General features: G+C 43.3%; 1 protein-coding gene across 4 annotated transcripts in view; it reads left to right on the top strand.

Moving 5' to 3' along the window:
* Positions 1-3,327: 3,327 nt before the first annotated feature.
* Positions 3,328-22,716, top strand: part of phldb1a (pleckstrin homology-like domain, family B, member 1a) — a 31,708-nt gene continuing 12,319 nt past the window's right edge. For 2 of the 4 annotated variants that reach the window (XM_078286562.1, XM_078286559.1), the window contains exons 1-10: positions 7,317-7,441; positions 9,529-9,630; positions 11,000-11,123; positions 12,110-12,280; positions 14,054-14,179; positions 15,747-16,819; positions 20,367-20,618; positions 20,735-20,866; positions 21,273-21,410; positions 22,339-22,467. In XM_078286562.1, coding sequence (XP_078142688.1) covers positions 7,439-7,441; positions 9,529-9,630; positions 11,000-11,123; positions 12,110-12,280; positions 14,054-14,179; positions 15,747-16,819; positions 20,367-20,618; positions 20,735-20,866; positions 21,273-21,410; positions 22,339-22,467 — 2,250 coding nt within the window. In that variant the 5' untranslated portion in view covers positions 7,317-7,438. Of the gene's footprint in view, positions 3,426-7,316; positions 7,442-9,528; positions 9,631-10,999; positions 11,124-12,109; positions 12,281-14,053; positions 14,180-15,746; positions 16,820-20,366; positions 20,619-20,734; positions 20,867-21,272; positions 21,411-22,338; positions 22,468-22,716 lie in introns of those variants that run through there. The other 2 variants (XM_078286560.1, XM_078286561.1) reach the window with 2 other exon arrangements.

Raw genomic sequence — 22,716 nt, 5'->3', positions numbered from 1 at the left:
CTGCCATATATTGTAATGTATGCAAAACAAAACTATGCTTCATGCTGATTCCAATATATTGCTTTTTTTATTTTCATAGTGGGTAGTTTGTTTTATCCTACTAATGGTATGTTAGTGTTTTCCCCATGTCTTCTCAGTCAAGCAGCAGGCTTGATTAAGAACCACTGATGTAGAAAAAAAATTGATAAAATTATTTTCAGATTCACTATACTGTAGTAGCTTATTCAGTATCAGTAGCTACTACACAAAATGGGGCATGTGTTGCACACCATGTCTTGTGATTTAGTCTGTTGATCATCGCCGTCAGTAAATAACAGTCTGTGTGGTTATATCCTGCACTGTAACGGTTGTTGCTGCTGGAAGACCAGGTGTTTCCTTGTGTCACATAACGTTAGAATTTACTGCAGCTAGTTTGTCAACATGAGCACCGAGATATATCTGATCAAATACTGTGTGACACTTAAGATATGGCTCTACTGCAGCAGGCATGCCGCTCTGGGTGGAACATAACCCACTTAATCAAGACACTCCATTTGTAAATGCGTCCTTCACATGCACAGGATGTCTGCTAGAAATGAAGAGATAAATCATACATTCAAGCCGGCCTTCACCAGTGTTTGGATGAAGCGCCACTACGTCATGTGGAGTAATATTCCTTGGAGAGACCGTGAAATGAAGATTAAAACAGTGTGTTAAAAGTTAAATTATACCATGTAGCACCTTAAGAATTGACAAAGAAGATGTAGCAGCAGTATTCACTGAAGCATTGCTGCAAAGAGCTATTTGTCCAGTCTGAAAGGGCTTGTAGGTGGGTTATACTGTATTTGGGGAGTATGGGATATCCTAAAACCAGACAGGCCTCAATTGGCCAAACTACATTTATGATGAAAGTGAAAGCTACCAAGACACAGCCATGTCTCATCTGCCCACCATAACTACAGAGGCACACATGCCAATGCACACCACTTTGTTAAAGAATGTTTTCTGACACCTTGCCAATGTACAATGATCTGACTGCAGTCATCCTAAGAGCTGTTATTTGTGTAAGTGAAAAATGAGATCAAATAATGCAGTTTGACACCGAGCTACTGGAGGAATGGACAGAATGCAAGAGCAATATTGGATTGGGCTCAAATGCATCCGTCCGCACTTCAATAATCAGCTTTTCAGTTTTTGCCAAACCCTTCCTATCCTCCACATAGCTTCATCTTGTTAAATAGAAGAATTAAGGTTCACTTCAGCAGAAATAACACAAATCAGACAACACAATAGTTTAAGACATTAGATTAAACATGTGCCAGAGCAACATGTCAACAGCTGCAATGTTTTCTTAAACAAGTTTGAATGGATGAGAATGCACTTCATTGATTTTTCCACCAGGGGTCATTGGTTTCATACGCCTGAACAAGGCTGGGACACTGGATTTGGCAACACAAAAACCTGCAGGTGTATCTTCAAAAAGTCAATTTTCAGGAAAAGATGCTTTAATTTATTCAGATACCCACTGGCTGGCACTGAGGTGAAAGCTGTTTGTCTGGAGTCACCTGTGACGCTCAGCACATTGAGTGAAATGTATAGATATGTAGATACTGCAGCAGTTTCTTGTCTGATTCTTTGAAATTAATGACACACTGTGACAACAACCGCACATACACGCCGCTGCCTCCCGACCCAGACGCTTTTTGTAAACTGATGGAAAATTTAAATGGCCTTAGGACAGGCCTTCACCTCCATTCCCTGCCTGCCTTTCATGTTCTTTGATCTCTAATGTGCACTTTCTCTGAATTATTTCCTCTTACCGTTAGCAGGAGAAGGAGGTGAAAAGGTTTCCTGCTGGAATTGAAGTCGGTGGACTCGATATTGGCAATAATATGATGTCAAATAAAAGGATATCTGAAAAACTATCTGGAGAAACCATTAGTCCTGTCAACAGTTTAACTTAATAATTATACATTCTCACCACCCAGATCTCCTGTCTGATGTCTGTCTATGTGTGGTGATTTTTTTTTATCAACAACAGCAATTCTAGAAGACTTGATGCCATCTGTGGTGTGGATAATTTGTATTTTCTAACAATTTGCTCATTACAGTTCAGACAGCTAAAAAGACCCACAGCCCTTCAGCAGGGTGAGAGCACGCAGATATTTCTGTCTGCTTTCTTTTCATTTGTGGCAAAAGCAGCATGACGCACCAAGTTTGAACCCAGCCCAGGACAGACTGAACCAATTACTCCGGCCCAGACAACGTGTCCAACGTCAACAGCCAGGCTAAAAATTCCACCTAGGAAAAACTTGAACGTCCATTGGCTGTGATAACTATAATTTCCTGAATGGCATTCTGTCCAAGGCTTTAAATTTAACAGTGTACCATTTCTCATTCCTACGAGGCAAAGTTATTCTCTTGGTTAACAGAATGGTTTTTGGATTTTCTCAGTTCATTATTCTGCTTTTGCTGTGGTTATGGCAGTAGCTGTAGCAGTAGCTCTGTTAATAATGTCTCAGTTGAACATATTTCAACGTCTTTCATCCATAAAATCTTTCATGTATAAAGCAGAGATGCGGAAGTCTCACAGTTGTAGTTTATGTGTGTGTGTAAACGTGTTGTAGATTAAAGTGCTTTTCCTCAAGTGCGAACTAATGTTGGTAGTAAACCACAGCCAGGACTATACTGGTGCTGTCCTTAATGAGTTTGAAGTGATCTCATCCAGGAAACACTTGGTCCATGTTGTGCTAATTACAGCTTGGTGAAATAGTGAATGTTAAAAACTAGCATTACCTAAAGCCTAGCTTAGGGATACTGAAGGGGAAGTAGATTTTCCAAGTTAGTCAGTCGTTTTTACAGTGTGTAGCATTCAAATTCACATCATTAAATCCAAATATGTAATGAAGTAAATGCCACATTGCAAAAATGAGACAAAATAACAGGGATGGGAGAAAATAGAGTTTAGATTTACCTCACAAAACTACAAAATATTCACTCTGGGTATAGTGTGAGAGTCTGAGCAAGGCATCTATCCGCTAGAGAACAAATCTGCCTTGTATTAACTATAGAGAGAGAGAGAGAGTGTGGGAGAGAAACAGCAAGAGAGAGAGTGCAATGAGGGTAAGACAGAGTGGGTAGATGCAAATGGATGGGAAAAAAGAATGATAGGTGGAGAGAGAGACAGAGACAGAGAGTGGGCCGGAAAGAGGGTTGGGTCTGATGGAAAGATGTATATGTGGATGTGTCACTTTGAAACTATCTAAACAACAAAGAACAGCTGACTGCAAAGACAACACATAAGCTATAAAAAAAGATATTTATTACATCCTGGGAGAACAGAGCATGGGAGACTTTCCTCTTGAAGAGTTGGGAGAATGCCTTGACTCAGCCGAGCTTTGGATTTAATCACTCCACAGACTACAAAACGTTCCTAACCAGCTCCGGTAATGAAAAACAAAAATATGTGCTTGTGTGTGCGAGAGAGAGAGAGAGAGAGAGAGAGAGAGAGAGAGATAATGGGGCTATTGTAGTAGTTTACGTTCAAGGTTTCCAGTCTCACATGGCCCAGTTATTCCTCACATGGTGTGTGTGTGTGTGTGTGTGTGTGTGTGTGTGTGTGTGTGTGTGTTGTGCACTGAGAGAAATGGTTATCCTCATTTCATTATCCATTATTATTTCCATAACTATTGTCTTCTTTAGCCACAGATATAATGTATTGGAGAATTTGATGAGTGCCAGTTTCCCATGTCAAATGACACAGGAGTCAGGCTAAAGTTTTAACTCAAATATGAGTGGAGGGTCTGTCAGAGCAGGTGGAAGTCATGGGGTGAGAGAGAGAGAGAGAGAGAGAGAGAGAGAGAGAGAGAGAGAGAGAGAGAGAGAGAGAGAGAGAGAGAGAGAGAGAGAGAGAGAGAGAGAGAGAGAGAGAGAGAGATCAGGGTGATTATGGGCCAGACCCAGCAGGCTCTGTGAATGGACACTTTCATGTGTGTGTGAGATCAGGCTGCCTTTGGGGCTCAAACATCCAGTAATGTGCTTTGGAGGCTTATGCAGGCTGATGAATAATTTCCCCAACAGAAGTGAGAGGTGCACATGAGCCTGAGTGAGTACATTTTTTAACAGTAAGATGCCATAAACTTTCTGTTGTAATACGTTTGTGTGTTCAATAGGTGAAAATATGTCATCATAACAAGTGGTGTGTGTGTGTGTTTGTATGTGTGCCTCCCTCCTCCCATGTGTGTGTGCATGTTATTGAACACCAAAGGGACAGAATAAGTAATGAGAAATATGAGAAACTGTACACCTGTACTTGCTAGGCGGGAGATTGATGAGAAAGGTCGGGTGATGTCAGTAGTTTTCTGTTGTTGTTTTCTTTCTTATTGTTTCTGGTTTGCTTGTGCTCATACCTTGTCAGTGTGGTATGTGGTTGATGTCATAATGCGATCTGCTACTTTCTGTACTTGTGTTATTGTTACAGAACCCAAGGGCATGGGTGTTAAATAAATCCAGCAGAACAAATCACAGGATATCAATGGCATTGGTGTGTAATGGATATACCGTAGAGTGTACTGTAGGGATTCTGAATATTCAAAGAATCACTGAAGCATCTCATGATTGACTCAGTTTGAATTTGAATGATGAAAAAAAAAAAATGTTATTCTCAAAAGAGACTTTTTCACATCCCTGGTATGTTGCCATGTAACAGGATATCATTGTTTTTTCCTGATGCTTTTGGAGGCATGAAGCATGCAACTAGCTGAGTGGGATTCTAACCGGCTCTTTGTTGTGGATAGGACTGTGGTGGTTTTGCAGCATGGTGGTTTAACCTCTCCATCTATGAAACCCCTCTATGAATCACTCTCTTACCACACCTGATTCACACTGCACTCTAGAGAAGGACACTCATCCTCATGAGCTCATGAGTACATCAGAAAGCACAATTGTGATTTTGTTCACTGTTGCTCACCAGACTCCCACTCATCCATATGTTCCTCTATCTCCCAGTACAGGTGCACAGTGTTAAATGTAGCCTCTATATTCAGTTTGTCAAGGGATTGTCATCTACTGAATTCTCCAGTCATGCAACCTTTGTGTTGCTCCTTCTCATCCAGTCACTACATGCATAGTTGTCCCTGGTCTTCTGTTCCAGGCTGCACTGTTGCGTTCTTCTGTCTGTCTACTCTCATATCACCTCCAGACATCATGCTGAGATCTGCAGACATCTGGCCCACAGTCAAGCTAGATGATGTATAGAGCTGTGTATAGTTTTGGAAGCTGCACAATCTGTGCCTCCCACAAGCGGTCAGCACATAATTCAAGAACTGTGAGAAAACCTCACACCAAGGTGACCAGTAAATATGCACATTTAGCAAGCAGTTGGCAAATGTACACATTTACCAGTAGTTGTGAATTCATAATTTACCCACATTAACCATGACCTTGGTGTCTCTCCTCAGTGGTTCATGTAGCTATACATGTTTGAATGCTAGAGCACCACTACAGACAATTCTGTCTTGACACCATGCTGAAGGCCGGCTGCACTAAATGTTAACAGTGCAAATAAAGACACGCAGAAGCACAATATTGACTAGTAATCAAGGTCAGATGGCATACAGTCAATAAGCATTCATATATATCATTCATAATTTAGCTAGTAACAACACTGTATTGCCCACTGAGTGTTACCTTCAGTTAGTTAATGTGCTGTAAGCTTCAAAGCAAATTAAAACCTCCGTATGTATTGGAATTTCCAACCTGGTTGGATTTAGCTGGGTGAAACCTGGCATATGTTAGACATGTGTACATAGTTACAGGACTGTTGCAGTTGTCAAAGCTTTGTATTGGAACAATCCCTTTGTTTTAAGAGCCAGAATAAGTTATTAAGTTACAGCATTAATGTCTTTTGTAGTGAATACCTTTTAGCTGACTATCTTTTCACAAGGAATATCTCTCTAAAATGTAGTCATTCTTTCAAACCGCAATGTGACTGAAGACTTCTTTTTAGATGCTTCAAACAGCATCTTTTAGTTCACTGTGTTATTAGGCTCATAAGTAACAGCCTTTATAATAGTAAGCATCTTTGCTCCGGTGTTAGTAAAAAGCAAAGTGTTTATGACTTTAAAGCCATTCATACAAATGCATGCACTCCATACATTGATGGGGCAAAGAGGTGAGATGAGCTGTAAAACAAGATGTCCACTATTTGCAAAATTATATGGTCCTGAGATAGATAGATAGATTGATAGATAGATAGATAGATAGATAGATAGATAGATAGATAGATAGATAGATAGATAGATAGATTGATCTCAATTCAACATCACCAAGTGAGACATTCAGCAGCCTTCCAGCCCCTCAGCTGGTCGGCAGTAACTTCCACGTCATCACTGAGGCTGACTCACACACTATCTACCTTCACTGTAGGCTTTGCTCTCCACAGTTGGAGTCCATCTGGGTTACTTAGCTGCGTCTTTTTGTTTGTTTTTATTTTCCTCAGTGAATCATCATCTGCTTCATTTCCTCCATCTCTCCTCTGGCCTGGACCATGGGAAAAGGCTTGAGAGATCAATAGTGGAGCCTTTCTTCTCCTTTCTCTCCCACTCTCTCTCTCTCTCTGTCTCGGCCAAATTGTTCCTGTGGGACATCTGAAAAGATGGCTCGCATGTGTTCACTCGCTTCCTGTGGAACATAGTATTTCTCTATCCAAGCACCACTGATAATGCACCCACTCTACCAAGTTGTATTAGTCTGAATTGTTTTTCGACAGTTTTCCAGATTGGAAAGCCCCCACTTTCGTCAGCAGCACAAAGCTCAGAGCAGGAAGCCAGCTGTTAGGACACAAGGTCTTTTCCATCTCCAACTCCTACGCCACACTTATTTTCACTTTGGGTTCCCCCACCTGGCTGCTTTACCAACACACTCTGACAATGCTAAGGAGACTCACAGCAGGGCGGCGCTTGGTTCCTCAGCTCCGATCATCCAGCCTGGTCCATCTGATCTTTCTATCAGTGGAATCCCTGTGAGAGCAAATGCATCTCTTGGACTCTCTGAGGATGATCTGAACTTGACCTAAAGCCTGTCTATTCTGAAATGTCTTGAAACTGGAATTCAGTGTTTCAGTAAAATTATTTACCCATGGGGGGGGGGGGGGGGGGGGGGTCATGGGGATTATTTTCCAAGAAAAGTATGAGGAAGTAAATACAAAGGCCGACCTTTATGCCAACCACATTTTGGAGGGCACCTCCGATGTTGTGTCCCCCTCTGCTGCATGTCGGAGGGTGTAACCCTGCACCGGCATGGGGGTGGGGAGGAGGGAAATAGCAGAGGAGTTCAGTGAGTGAATGAAATAAGCTGGGAGCAAGACATAAACAACAATGCGGACACTTCTCTATGGATTAATATTCTGCAGACAAACCCATGGATTTAGCTGTTCTTTGGACTCTCTAAAAGTAGAGAAATGGTAAGAGCTTCATCTCTGTCTGTGAAGTCAGTGAGTTGTTGACTGTACCTGTCAACACTGCAGGTTACGCCAGCCAATCTGAAATTGTTTTCGGATACTTCCTGTATTCTCCTATATGGAATAACATGTTTTACATTAGTGTTCATTGTTTTATGTTTAACGCATTCTCTGTCTTCCTCCACTCTTCGATGTCCGCACTCTGTATATTCAATCGAAGTCATTTCTCTTTAAAAGTAGCAGCCCAGACTATGTGGCTGCTGGTGTCTATTTTCAGAAGCCCATGGCAACTCTGAAGGGCATAACTGCCCCCATAATCACAGGTTACAGAGGAAGGCCCTGCATTTGCGAGCATGAAACTATTCCCCCAGCTGGGTGTGTACATGAAATCAGGGAGGCTTGTGGGAATATAAGCATATGTGTGTGTATGTGTGTGTGTGAGTTAGAGAGAGAGAGAGAGAGAGAGAGACTGTGACACATTACACTGTCCGGGGTCTGAGTGTGTGGATGTGGATCAGAGGAGGCCAGTGTTGACAGCCAGTGGGTGACAGTAGAGGAGTGGGGGGTCCAGCGTCAGCGTGGAACAGGAGGATGGTCTGTTCTCTGTGTCACTGGGTCCTCTGAGGCTCACACACTGGACAGGATTGTCAGATTCGGCCCGGCGGTTTTACCCAGCAGCCCCGTCTGAAGTGACATCAGGCACGGAGAGAACGCCCTGTTGTCTCGCACAACCAGAGCTAAGCTTGGAGAGCTGCTCTATATGGTCTATGGCTACATTTTCAAGAGTTTTACTTGACCAGTGATGTCACCATGCTAAGTGACAGAGGCGGCAAAGTCTTTAAGCATTTTTTTTTTGGTGCAAGAGTCATGATTTGTGGTGTAATTCGTTTGAAGTAGAATCCTATCTTAGTGGTCATTTCCCAACATTGATATTGTTGGAAATCCAGATCACTGGAAACAATAAATCCCAGTGTACTTACCTTTTCAATCGTATTTATTAAAAATATACCTCTGAAATTAAAAATGAGAAGAGTCAAGTATGAAGTAATTTATTTTCATTTGTAACTGTTAATGTATCATATCTTTGTTGATGGATGAAAACCTTGTAACTGCAATTTTGGTCATTTTCATGTTTAACTTCAACTGGATTATACGCTCCTCTATGGGTTGGGAGCATTATACAATGGGTTTGTGAAACCTTTTCAAAACCAATTAGATAAACTGAAAAATGCATGGTGGGGACTGTTTTCTTAGTTCCAGGGAAGTTGACATTTTAGAAATACAAGGTTTGCACCCAGGTCTACTATAGACAAAATACTAGACAGTTGTGTCTATTTCAGTCTTGTTTGGAATGCAGAGTTGATACATCAACTATGATCTAAACTGCTGTCAGGACAAGCAACACAGGCGGGTGATAGTGAAAGACATGGATATCTTCTAGCAGACAAACATGGTGAGTCATCTGTACTGCTTATGTGTATGTGTGTGTGTGTGTGTATCCAAGACACGTCTGGTCCCCGTGGGTTGTTTTCCTCTCGACTGATGTGACCATGTGCCTACAGCTGGATCTAATCTGTAGCATCTGTCTGTGAACACGGAGTGTGTGTTTGTGTCTGTGAGAGCTGTGTGTGAGTCACGGTGAATCACGGTCAGAGGAAGCAGTGATCTGACCCCTGATGTCTACAGCACCTGCAGCACACACTCCTCCACATACTCTGTTGGACTCCAAGAGCACATTTGAGATAGTAATCACATAATCACATATGGCTATGTCTGTGGTTGAATACCTGCTGAGATATTGTCAGATTCTCTAACATCTAAGAATGGGAATCCTTCATAAGACTGAAGCATAAATCAGTGGCGGTTTCTTGATGTATCGTTCTGCCTTGCTTGTTATGGAGGAACAATGACCCAGTATAGCGGTTTTGACAGGGTGCCCATGTCACGTGGGCTTATAATTGGGACAGAGGGGTTTCTAAGGAGAGCACTGTTCCTATTGTAGTACAGCTGTAGTAGCAGTATTCCCAGTGCTGCCATTCAAGCTCACGCTGTTGTGTGTGTGTGTGTGTGTGTGTGTGTGCGCGCTCCAGGATCTTCATGTGTCAGACAGTTCTGCTGACAAGCCAGCTGACATGGACCGTCTGAACAGGAATATAGCAGAGCATGGGCGACAGACACACCAGGTCTTACAGGTGAGTCATTACTTTCCTCTGGGCCAATTACCTTTAACTGATGATTAGACTGGGATGCTAAGTCAAGTGCAAATGTTTTTTTCTGCAATGTGTCAGTTTGTTATTCAAAGTAGTTTAGAAGAAGATCATTTTCAGTAAGAATTTAGCAATAAATCACTTTACTAACATCAATAAATCTGAGAATCTGTGCCTGCTTTTAGGATGGACATGTTATGCCTTGACTGCTTTTTTACATACAGCTTTATATGCTGATTTGATATCTTTTCAATTTCTCCTGCTATTTCTAGGCCCTCTCTCTCTGCTATGGAACACGTTGCTCTCTCCACTTTCCACCAGTGTTTCATATTGAGTCCTACAGTCAGACTTTGTACCATACAGTGTCCAGTTTTCCAGCTGCAGGAAAATGTTTAAAGCCACTGTCCAGACCACAAAATATAGTTGGTCAAAATATATCAGCGGGTGACAGTCGGGATGCCAGTTGTGCTGGTATAATAATGTGGTACATTGCTGTGTTGGTATAAAAACTGTTCTGTACTAGATATTTCCAGAACCAACCTTTCCATCACAGTGTTTCTCACCATGTTTTGTGACTTCAAATTTCACTTAATCACACACATATAAACTGTGAGTACCATTTCTTCACTGAATATCTCTGTCAGTCATGAAAAAGTTCACAGCTCAGCATCCATTTCATGTGTGTCTTAGATGAGCACAGTTATCAACAGTGCAAACTCACCCCTTCTTCTCACTTCAGAATTGAGACACAGAATACACACTTGTCATATGGTGGGGCGCTTTAACAGACAGCCTATCTGAAAATGTCACAATAGTACCTGCTGATCAGTGAACATATTCATTACAATGGTTTAGAAAATGGTTTGGAACGCAATTTGAATCCAACGTCAACATACTGGAAATACCAAGATGTTATCCTCTGGTTTCCTGGATAATTTAGCACACTCAGAGGTAACACTAACCAAGACCAAGAGTAAAACACCACCCATAATGCTGTGCAGCATGAAAGATGGCAAATAAACCAATCACAGAAAGTGTGATGCGAGACACATGTCAGTATGTGGGCCTGAATTATGGTTTGAATCGGGTACATTGAAATTCTCATCTAGTGGTGATATTTTTAATAGAGATATGCTTTGTAATCAGTAGATATGAACAGTGCTCTTAGTGCAGAAAGTATAATATTTACTGTTAGGGTTGTGTACAAAACTGATGTGGGGAACCTAATCTACAAACCCACTTCAGTGACTCCCAAGGTGTGTTAATGTGTGTTAAAGTGATAATACATCGTCAAGAAAAGGTATTGGTCTCAAGGCCGTGTGGTGATGTTTTCCATCTGATTTTGTATTGATAGAGTACTCCTTTAGACCTGATCGAGACGGGCAAGTCCCTGAAAGTCCAGGCAGAGCGCCCCCACCTGGTCAGTTTGGGGAGTGGTCGCTTGAGCACGGCCATCACCTTGTTACCCCTGCCGGAAGGTAAGAAACGTGTGTGTGTGTGTGTGTGAGTGAGTGTGGGTGTGTGTGTACAGCTCTGTAATCTATCCTCTTGTCAGCACCATGAGCAATATGGACACTTGCGCAAGCATGCTGTTTAACTTGAGTCAGTTATAACACTAGATAGTCTTTTTATAAGCAAGCAACGCAAATCTCATCTTGAGTGATGCATTGACAGAAAAAATAGAAATATAGCTTCCGGTTCTAGTTAACACAGCCACATGATGACACAAACACACACATACACACACATACACTGCCTTCTTACCATTGGTATTGTTACTCATAGTGTGCCACAGTTGCAATTGCACCCATGTCTGTGATTTTTCTTGCACCATCTGTCTAGCGAAGAGCCCAGACACCAGAGAGAGAGAGAGAGAGAGAGAGAGGGAGGAGGGAGGTGACAGTAGACACCCAGAGGAATGGGACCCTGAAGCAAAGCCTTCTGGGATTTTCTTTGTGCTGCCTCTCCTCTGTGGTTCACTGTATGTGTGTGTGTGTGTGTGTGTGTGTGTGTGTGTGTGTGTGTGTGTGTGTGGTTGTAGGGGTGTGGGGTTGGGGTGTGGGTTGTGTCAGTGGTTTTTGGTGAAGAAGGGAAAAGGTTGGTGATGAGTTCTACCTCTCTTGCACCTCATCTTTCTCTCAGACAGCCATGTTATGTATTATTACTGATAATCAAATTTTGAGACACTAAAATAGTGGTTAACCTTATTTGCCTCTGGCTGTGTGCCTGTCATCTGCCAGACTAAGCACATCTCTTAGGCCCAACACCTGTTGTTCCACATTCAACCACTTGCTGAGTCCGATTCCATTTGTGACTCCGCCCATGTGGCCGTGACCTCGATGTGGCTTTACTTTGAGCCCAGCGCCCCTCGGCCCGTGGCTTTGAACCGCAGTCCCAAGAATACTTCACAAAGGTATTCACAGGCCCACAAGCATCTCCAGTGACTGATTTCCTCCTGTTGCAGGGAGAACCACACTGGGCAGTGGGGAGACAGATATCCCTCTGCACGGCGCCGGCATCGCGGCTCAGCACTGCTACATTGAAAACCAGACAGGCAGCATCACCCTGCACCCATGTGGAAGCCAGTGCTCTGTAGACGGCCTCCCCATCACCAAGCCTGTTCGCCTGACGCAAGGTAGCACAGTCACATGCTATAAAATGACTAATGCAGTTGTTAATGCTATAGCTTGTTTTTATTACAATATCATTGCTGTAATAATGAACGGAAATCGTGGGAAGCCAATTAAAGGGAATTACCACTGAGTTTAATCTTTGAAATATGCATTAGGACAGCTTGGTCTGTATTACTGAACACTCACTTCTGTCTCCCATAGCCAGAAACCAATTAGTTGGTTTAAATTGGTTTCTGGCTGTAAGTGTTTTCACTCCCACTAATCTGTGAAGTCACACTGATGTACAGCTACATCATTGTCTTGTGATCTGGGTAAATTCTCTGTTTCTAAACTGATTGCAGCACTACAATACAAAGCTCATTTGCAGATAAACTGGGTCCTACTAAGTTTTAAGATGTCTAAAGTGGAGGAAGAGTGGAGAACAACACGGTTTAACCACACAATGGTAAAACAGTCCCTTGTCCTTCCAATAGCGTGCATGCTTGCCGTCATAAAGGCATAAGTATCCCGCCCCCTTCAGTCCCCTCTCCATGGGATCCTTGCCAACAGCTACACCATAATGTCATTTGGAGCAGGGTGATCAGCCGGTGTGTGGAGGCAGCAGCTGCTGAACAAGAATACTTCAGGCTTTGCTTCATTGAAAGGACTATCATGCAACGCTGAATAAAAAGGGCTCTGAATGGAAGGAACTGCTTATTTTGGATTATAAGGAATATTATCAGGCCTCCACATTTAGTTTTATCAATATCACCAATATGGACTTTTAAACCTGTATCGGAGGGGGAAAGAATATCAGCTTACCTGGTGAATATCCACAGTTGGAAACAAAACTTCATCGTTTGACTCAGGAGCTACATCAGGCATTCTTGAAAGCCACTGGAAATGGAAAAGGAGAAACAAATGATTTCACTTATTGGTTAAGCGCACGTGAGTTAAACTACTCAATTTGAGTCAACTAAACAGTCAATAAGCTTCCTACTCTTTAATAAGATGAATAAATTGCCATCTAGATGATATAGCCAAATGATAGGTCACTTTTTATGAATTCAGTGTGTTGTATCAGCGGACAGGTTTCCTACTCAGTGCAGCAGCATACCAACAACTTTACCCAAAGTAGACACATACTATAGGGGCAGTCTTTATTAACCTGTAGAGCTGGATCCGTCTTCCTCTCCTCTGTCTCTTTGCCCTGTCCGTGTCGGATTCCTGTTTCTTCACACTCATGCTGGAACCATCACACGCTCGCACTCTTGGACCCTGTTACTTTGCCACATGTTAAGTTGGAATGCGGTTTACATTCAAGGCATTCCTCGATAAATCTCACAGAAAAGTGGATTTCAACACATCCATCTCCTATTGTTTTGAAATGCTATTGTATGAAAGAATTACTAAGTTGTTTTGCACATATGCAGTATTGTGTGTTTTGTGAAAAAAAATGCTGATTGATTGCAGCCACACTGGACATATGTTATTTGTTAAGCCTTTGTGATGTTAGATTGATTCAGTGTTGGATTTTAATCAGAATCAGAGGCTTGGTTGAAGTTAAAAATTCAATGTTGATAGTTGATGGCATTTTAAGTATTGGAGAAGCAACACTGCTGATTAGTGGGTAGCATCAATCAATCATTCAGTTGTAACCTTTGGTTAGTACATTCATGATTTTTAGGCTGTGCGTGCATTGCCCCTCCTCCACCCAAATGAGGCTGATGTGAAGAGGTGACAACTGAACCACACCACTGACAGCTTGCTGCCCACATGGTCTTCTCCCCTGGCAGGGTGCATGCTGTGTTTTGGTCAGTCTGCCTTTTTCCGCTTCAACCATCCAGAAGAGGCCCTGAGGATGAAGAGCATGCTGCCTGGAGGGAGCCATGGACCTGGCACCACTAGAGTTCATCATACTGGTAAAGAGCCTGCTTTTGACATTATATAATACAGTAAAGCAATATTTTACTCCATATTGAGGTCTGAAACTTCCTGTGACCCCTAATTTGAAATACATAATTGTGTGTTCATACTGAGTACATGCAGTAGATAATGGTTCATTAATCAGGGAGACAGAAATCAAGTGGCTCTTGTGAGCTGGTCAGTGACAGCTATGACCAAATGCTTTTGCCAGTAGGTTTTCATTTCAAAATAAGACTCAGATTGTTATGACCATTTTGGGTTCCAGTGACCCCATTTTCAAATGAAGGGAACCCACATGGGCTTCTGACCCAAAGGCTGGGAGTGAATGTTCCATAGGGATCATACAATCTGATATAGGTTAGTTGAGACTTGTGAGTGAGTTTGGCCTTTGGGTAGGATGACATGTTGTGAACAGACGCTACATAAATATACGTTGAAAAATATCCATGTTTTAGGGCTTACATCCTCGTAAGCTGTCTACTGTAGCTGTAGACTATAAGGGGTTAAAATGACTGGGGCTGACTGTAAACTCTTGATTGGTAAATCTTGTTAGACAATTTGATGTAGAACTGAGAAAAGACATTTTCATATAAAATATAAAAAATAGATGTTGTATTTGTTTTGTACTTCTTTCTTCTTCTGTACTACTTTTGTTCACCTAACTCTTGATTTATACATCTCCAGTCAGATATAGTCTTGTGGTTTGACTGAAAAAAAATGGTAATTATCAGGATGCAGAAATAGCCTGTTCAGAACTAATTATCTGTGGCCTACATAATAACCTGGTTCATTCAAATCGGTGGTCTTCGCTTAAGGTGTGACCCCATTGTGAAAGATGATGGTGTGTTTAAGGGGACATTTAAGGAGTCAAAAAACTATGTTGCCCCCAGTTTGCTGGATGACAATATTTATTTTTTTAAGTCTTATTCAAAAGTGACCCCTTGTATTTCATATTATCCTGGCCTATTGCCTGTGGTGATGACTGTGCTGTCGATGCTATTTAGAATCCATTCTCCTCTGACCTTATTGGTTCGGTCGTCACTACTGTCTGACCTACAGTATGAGCCACCACACCCAGTCCAGTGTGTATGGCCCACTCTTTCCTGACCAGGCACTGATTGCATCTGCTCTGATTGAAGTATGGGGCTGTAGCTTTTATATTTAGCAGCTCCAGATCCCTATAGGATTACAACTCAGCTGAGAAACAAAACATCCTGACCACTGGGTTTGGTCAGGATCCATACTAGAGAACAAGGGCTCCAAGGACATTTATCACCATCTAGGTAACTCAAGACAGTGTGTGTGTGTGTGTGTGTGTGTGTGTGTGTGTGTGTGTGTGTGTTTCTTTTCATGAGCGACCTCCTTTCTCTTACAACACTGAACTGAGGTGTGGTGGATGCATTTGAGAATGCAAATCAAAAGGGAAAAGACGATACAAGACAGTGCCTTCCCACTCTGTGTGTGTGTGTGTGTGTGTACGCCTATCTCTTTAAGTGTGCTTGTCCTCTTCATTTATTCTCCTGGAGTCATCATGCACAAGTGTTTCCATCTCCTTTCTTACAGATTCACGTAGTGCTCTGAATGGGAACCACCACTCTGTTTCCAGTCACCCAGTCAGAGGCTCCAGGGCCAACAACCTAGAGAAGGACCTCCAGGACTCTCTGGTGTTGAAGGACTCGTCATTATCAGGGTCTAGGAAACCGGCCCAGCACCCTATTCCTCAGTCCCCCCTTCCAATCATGCTCAATGGGAGAGATGACATCCTGCTCTCCCTTCAAACCAACCTAGCAGCCATGACAGAGGACTCCATCTATGAAAACACTTCCCCGTTCTTCTCCTCCACTCCATCAGCTGCACACGGCACCACTTACACCGGCCAGAACCTGGGCAACAACACCCCTCCAGTACCTGCCCGGTCCATGAGCTCCACTCATGCCAACCACACCCCTGTCCCCCACCCACGGGCCTCAAGTGGTACTGCCGGTGGTCAGAGGGCCCAGGAGAGCCCCAGGCCTCTTAGGAACGTCCAAGCAGAGGCCACATCGAGCCCCACGCCCCCCTGCAGAGGGCCAGGTCAGGACACAGAAAACACTAGCTCAAGTCACAGCCCATCCCCTGTCTCTAACCAAAGACCAACTCCCAAATTTTCCCCAGCGGCTCCATCCAGCCCTCGGGTAAGAGGTTCGTCCCTACAGAAGAGACCGCCCAGTCCCATGAGTGATGGATCCACCAGCCTGAGAGAACTGCCTCCTCTCAGCCCATACATGTCCCGCAGAGGGACTCCTGGATCACAGGGCTCGGCGTCCTCCCTCGCCTCACATATCTCCACCGCTAAACCGGTCTCCGAGAGCCCCAAGGGCCAACGCAGGCAAATGAAGGCCGGCCCGGGCAGTGGCCACATCCCAGGCCTGGGTTCTCTGTCTGGTTCATCTCCTCTCGCTAGCCCTTGTTGCCAAAGAAAGACCTCTTGCACGACCTCTACAGGATCCTCCAGCAGGGAGGCCTGTCTCGTGATGCCCCGAGCCCGGGAACGCAAGAACAGCATCTCCGAGATCAGTGACAACGAGGATGAGCTGCTGGAATACCACCGCTGGCAGAGAGAGGAGAGGCTCCGCGAGCAGGAGATGGAGAAACTGGTAAGCAATCAGAACTTTAGATATAAGTTTAGACTTGAGAATAGACATTCCTGGCAAATTTTCAACATGATAGAAATGGATTGGTCCACTTCTAGATGTTGATGTGAACTTGGGACTGTATTTTGGATTGTTTAGGCAGTTTCGAAGATGCATCACTGCTCTGGTTTGTCCTCTGTGAATCCTTGTTTTTTCTATCTCCTGTGTATGGGTGGTCTTTATATTTACTGTCAGTGTTTCTGTGAGAATAAGTGGGACAAGGATCGAGCCTGCTGGCATGGTAGACACCATGTCTACTTTGTGATATCTTGTCTAAGTCTCCTGGCATACAGCCACTAGCTCAGCTCCCCAAGGCATTACTGGCATGGTTCGCCAATGTGGACCGAGTGACACGCCGGTGTACATTCTTCAGGAAGTCTGACAGTCCAGCGCAGAGGGCGTGGCTGGTTATTGCTCACCACTATATTTACCAAAAGGACAAGTGGCATTCACTTTCGAAGCTGCCTCGTCTTGACTGGAAGCTCTCACTTATTCATAGTACACTTACTAGAACATACATACTTCTTATCCATCCTCAATCCACACCCTCCAGCCCCCCACCATTCCTCAGCCCCCACCCCAGCCCGAACCTGACAGCTGAAGGGACCACAGAGGGGGGCAATTCCCTGCCTTCCAGTTCCACAGGCTATTTCAGGAACCAAAAGGTTTCTGGTAACAAATAAGAGAGTTAGTCACAACATGCAACTGTGTTGGACTGGGAGGGGTTTGACTGCTGTGCCTACAGAATATGCATGTTAATGTCAAAGCTACTTTACCCTCTTCTGAGTAGCCCAATACCTTTAGGGGTACACACTGCACGGGTTACTACCATGTAGGTCATTACCTCCACCAACAAAGGGTGTTTTCACCCCTGTCTGTTTGTCTGTTTGTTAGCAAGGTATTTCAAAAAGAAACAAACAGATTTGGCTGAAATTTGCTGAACAGATAGCCCATGGCCCAAGGATCAGTTGATAGAAATAATCCACCATAGACGATTTCTAATTCTTTTGCCATAACTATTATGCTGTGTTCATGTGATGGTTGGAAAGTCCAACAATCGAGACTTCCATGTTGGCTGCTAAAAAACACTGCATTTCATGTGCTATTTTGTTGGAAAATCATACCTCAAAGACAAATTTTACACAAACAACAAACTGTTACGGAGGCTGCAGCTTTGCAAGTTGGAGAATTGTTCAACGTTGGTGGAGGTTTGCACTGTACAGAGTGCCTTCTAGTTGTATTATGCTTCTGTTCTAGTCTACTTGACAAATGTTAAATGCTGATTATAGGGTTTACTCTATGTGCATGTGAAGACATGTATGAGTGCGTGCACATACACAAATTTGACACACAAATACCGAATGCACTTAAGCATTGTGTGCAAAAGAAAGCACTGATAGGAAATAGCAATCCCTTTTACCTTGTTTAGGATTACACTTGTTGTGTAGATTCCTTATGCTGTTCTATAATGACGGATTAAAGAGGCATACAAAAAAATGATAAGTTGTATAGCTCAGAGAGAGAAAGAGAGGATTTCCTCTCAATGAGGTAAATGCTCTATATCTGGCACATTGTTCTCTTGGCACACTTGGCACAGCTATGCTGGCATTTTTTTTTATCTCACTTTATTAAATCATACACACTGACATTGTCAAAAGTGCCTGCTGCACAGCACTTTATCTCTCAAGAAAAGTAAAGGGCATAGCTAGAGAGGAAGAGACGGAACAGAATTTAATTTTAGCATCAATTCCAATGGGAAGAGGCTAACTGCTGGCTCGGCATACAGTCCAAATAGACCTATTTTTGACTGTACAGTAAGTCAATTGGGTGTTCACAACATTGCTGAAAAACCCTTGATGAGAATTAGCTGTTAGTTGCAGCGTTGCCTCGTCACAACCCGCTTTGTGATATGGGCTGAAGTTCCCACCTTGCCAGCAAGCAATAGTGAGAGCAGTTACATTCCATAAAGGTTTTCCAGTTAGTCCAGTATGCATTCATTGGCACAACTTACCTCAAAGTTTTTTAGAGCCATGTGTAGTCACCGCTGAATCCTCGCGGAGATACACATAGAGGATTTTAATTAAAAGAATCAGCCTACTGCAACAGCACCAGGATCTGCCCAGATGCTGCCAGAATAGGATCAGGCCTATCCATTTCCATGTTCATTTGTACCTTAACAGCACTTGCCTCCCTTCCTTCCCTCCTCTCCCCTCCAGTTGCTCATCTCTCCTTATACCTCCCTCAGATACAAATAACACAATAATGCTTTGTTTAAAAAAAAAAAAAAAATTGATGCACTCCATCATCTTTGCCAGCTCACTTTGGTGTAGCATTTTTTCTATGTACTCTCAAATGCTGTTCACATACTCCAGATCTCTAGGATAGGTCAACAGCTTCTTGAACCAACTGGGAATGTGAAACAGTTAAGAAAAAAATAGCTGAAAATTTTGTGTTATGCCTGTATTTACTGAGCCATTCACTTTGCAAATCTAAATTTCACATAAATACGTTTTTGGATCTGTTGTAATTGTGTCACTGCTTTCCTTAATTATAGGTATTATATACTTGTTTCCCAAGGGCCTCCACATATAATCATCCAAAGCATGAATTTGAGGCTACAGCATAAGAATAAACAACTGTCTAAGCTATAAATCTTCTAGTTGAAGCCATATGCTCATGACAGAGATGGCACGGTTATTTTAACTGCATGGATGTTTTGAATACCAGAGAGCCCAGTGGAACGGTGAATGGTGGAACAACAAGGCAGCAGTGATTAGCACATCAGGCACCATGTTTCTTGGTCTTGGCAGATTCCTAATGAGTTGTAATAGCCATTTTGTGCAATGTGCATAACGATTACATTACATAACTGCACTGCTATTTTGCTAAAGGATAAGCATAGTTGGCTGGAGTGATGAGAGACAATAAATTGACAGCAAAGACAGAACCGGTCAATGTCTTATCAAATAAATAAACAAAACACTGAAGAGAATCACAAGATTGTAGAAGTCGGGCTTTAAAATGAGCAACATTTAAAGCATCTTGCAGTGGGCATATTGCAGTGCTGTCAGTAGTAATCTGAGTTTATTTGATACTGCCATCATTTTCCAGTCAGTTACCACTACTGGCCCATGTCCTACATTTCTATGTTTGGGGCCAGATATGTCACCCAAGTCTAATTCCACACAGAAACACCCAAGCACCAACCATAATCAATCCAATTTCATCTGTAATCCAACTTATTCTCTGCCAGGTATGAGAGTCCTACTGTAAGATCCTGTTTAGATAAACAGTACTAGTCCTGACAGAAGGGACTATGAACCCCCTCTTGAGGGTCAAACTCTGTCAGCTTCGGCCCTCCTGCTATCAGGTTACAGTTGTCCACTGCCAATGGCTGAGGGACAGCTGCCTAAACGGGACAATGTCACACAAGGACATCTCAGGCTGCTCTGCAATGTGATCTACAGTATATTGTCGGCCGTCATGTTGACACCTCAGATCTCTTCTGCAGGAGCGACAGAGACTGGAGACCATCCTGAATCTGTGCGCAGAATATAACCAGGACGACATCGCCGGGGAGCTGGGCGAGGCGATGAGGAGAGGGCTGTTCCCTCGGCCGGGGGAGGGGGGCGTGAGAGGGACCTGCTCAGACGCAGGAGGCGGGACGTCCCATCAGGGAGCAGAAAGACCCCACAGGGTGAGAGATCATGATGAGGAAATCCAGAGAGAGGAGTCTAGCAGCACAGAGAGCACTCATCAAGAGGTGGGACAGTCACCCATAATAAAATCACACTCATGCACACACAGATTACATATTATTTGTGTTTTCTTCCAACAAACAAAGTTATATCAAAGTCTCTATTGTTTTCTAATGGTCAGTGTGAAGAGCTGTTAGGCGGTCAGGAGCAGGTCTACCTGGAGGAGGAGAGGAACAGGGTCTTGGCCCGGGTTGATGACCTGAAGCACAGAGTCTGCGAACTGGAGCAGCAGCTACAGGAGACCAGACAGGAGGTCAACACACACACACACACGCACGCACACACACACACACACACTGGACAAAAGCATAGCCGTCTAGCAGTTACGTCTAGAAAGGTAAGTGACTGTTATTCGTACTTTAAAGACCTATCAGCCAAGACATTTCAGCCAATAAGCTCTTAAATCAACTTACCATTGTATGGCAAGAGGATTGGCAGCTGTTAGGTATTTATTTAGCTTGCCACAGTGCATGTTAATGCTTTTGCACTCTGTTTATGTTTAGTGGAGTTAGATTTGCATAATCTCAGGTGAAGTAACAACCAATCATCTTGTTTCACAGCACACCAATCAAAGAACTTACTTGCAAATTATTTTTTCATTACTGATCATGCTAGTTTTATTTTGATTAGACTCCGACTCCTTGTTTGTTCGACTCTAGGTGGAAATGGAGCGAGCTCTGCTGCAGGCGGAGAGGCAGGCAGAGCAGGAGCAGGTGGAGGCAGAAACTGAAATCATCTCTCAGCTGCAGCTCAAACTCAGCCAGCTGGACAAGGCCACCCAGAGAGAGAAGGACAAGGTGGGCACCCAGGACAACACAATATGACACAGTAAATATTGAGCTGTCAGTGCACTCGACACCATCAGTCATACGCGCACAGACAAGTGTGTGCACGTGAATGTCAGGCATGTCAGGTGCACTTGAACGTGTGTTTGAATACATACACTCACACCAGTGTCACATCAGTATGCACATTTTGGAGTGGAAAGGCGCATGTCAAAAACATCTGCTTCGATGAATTCTTCGCTGAAAAATGTAAATGTGTAGTCCATCTTTAAAGACTTTTTCTACATTAAAAAGTGAAAATGCTAAAATTGGTTTTCCACTGCTGCACCACAAACATACCTACAACACATAACAGTGACATAGGTATGTATTGAACCGTGACTTTGGAGAACCAGTCCATCCCTAATGTGCACACAGTCTAAATGTATAGATTCTCTTCTCAGATCTCCAATGACTTGCACTGCTTGTTCAGTAAAGAGGTTGGCTGTCCTAAAACACAAAGCCCAAACTGTCTTCACTCTGCAGCGTCCAACAGCTCTTGTGTTAAAAACAAAACAAAACAGCAGAAACTTTGTATACGTGTGTCGATGTGACAGACACCGAAATGTTGATGCAGATCTACAGATTCCCACTTCTTTTTTTCTCTCATTTTGATGCTACCAAATGTGTGAAGCGTCGCAACCTCTAACACTCCTGGCGGTCTAACCTCTGCTTCATTCCTAATATACTTTAACTGCCTTGGCTTGTTACCTATAATGCTTGGCTGCATGGATTTGAGATGTCTGTGATTTTTGTTTCTCCCTGGGGTGGTGTATGTGTGTGTGTGTGTGTGTATGTGTGTGTGAATGCAAACACATATGTGTGTCTGTGCGCGATTGTACGTGTGTGCTGTGTACATGTGTGTGTGCGTGTACGTGTGTGTGTTTCTGTGTGTTTTTAGGGGAGGGCTAATGTGTCGGCTGAGCGGAAGGTCCTGGAAAGGCAGAGGAATGAGTACAATGAGCTGAAGAGGCAGTTTGATAAGTGCCCCTTGTCTCTAAGGGAACAGTTACAGGAGCAGCTCCGCAGGGTCAGTGTTCTCACACAGCCCACTGGCTGGCAACAGTGAGTTATAATATACCGCAGTACTGTATGTTCTGGACAGAACCATAGGCGCAAACATAACACTGACTCTGTCTGAGGCACTCAAAACACAACTACTCACAATCTGCTGATCATGCATTTCCTCTTTCCTGCTGTTGCCATTCATTACCTAAAAGATAATGTCAGATTTAAAGGTTTTTATGTCTGTGCCATTTGTAAGTATGACCATACATTT

The sequence above is a fragment of the Centroberyx gerrardi genome, chromosome 11 (assembly GCF_048128805.1).
Source record: "Centroberyx gerrardi isolate f3 chromosome 11, fCenGer3.hap1.cur.20231027, whole genome shotgun sequence".
Taxonomy (NCBI): domain Eukaryota; kingdom Metazoa; phylum Chordata; class Actinopteri; order Beryciformes; family Berycidae; genus Centroberyx; species Centroberyx gerrardi.
This window is presented reverse-complemented; position numbering and strand designations above follow the sequence as displayed.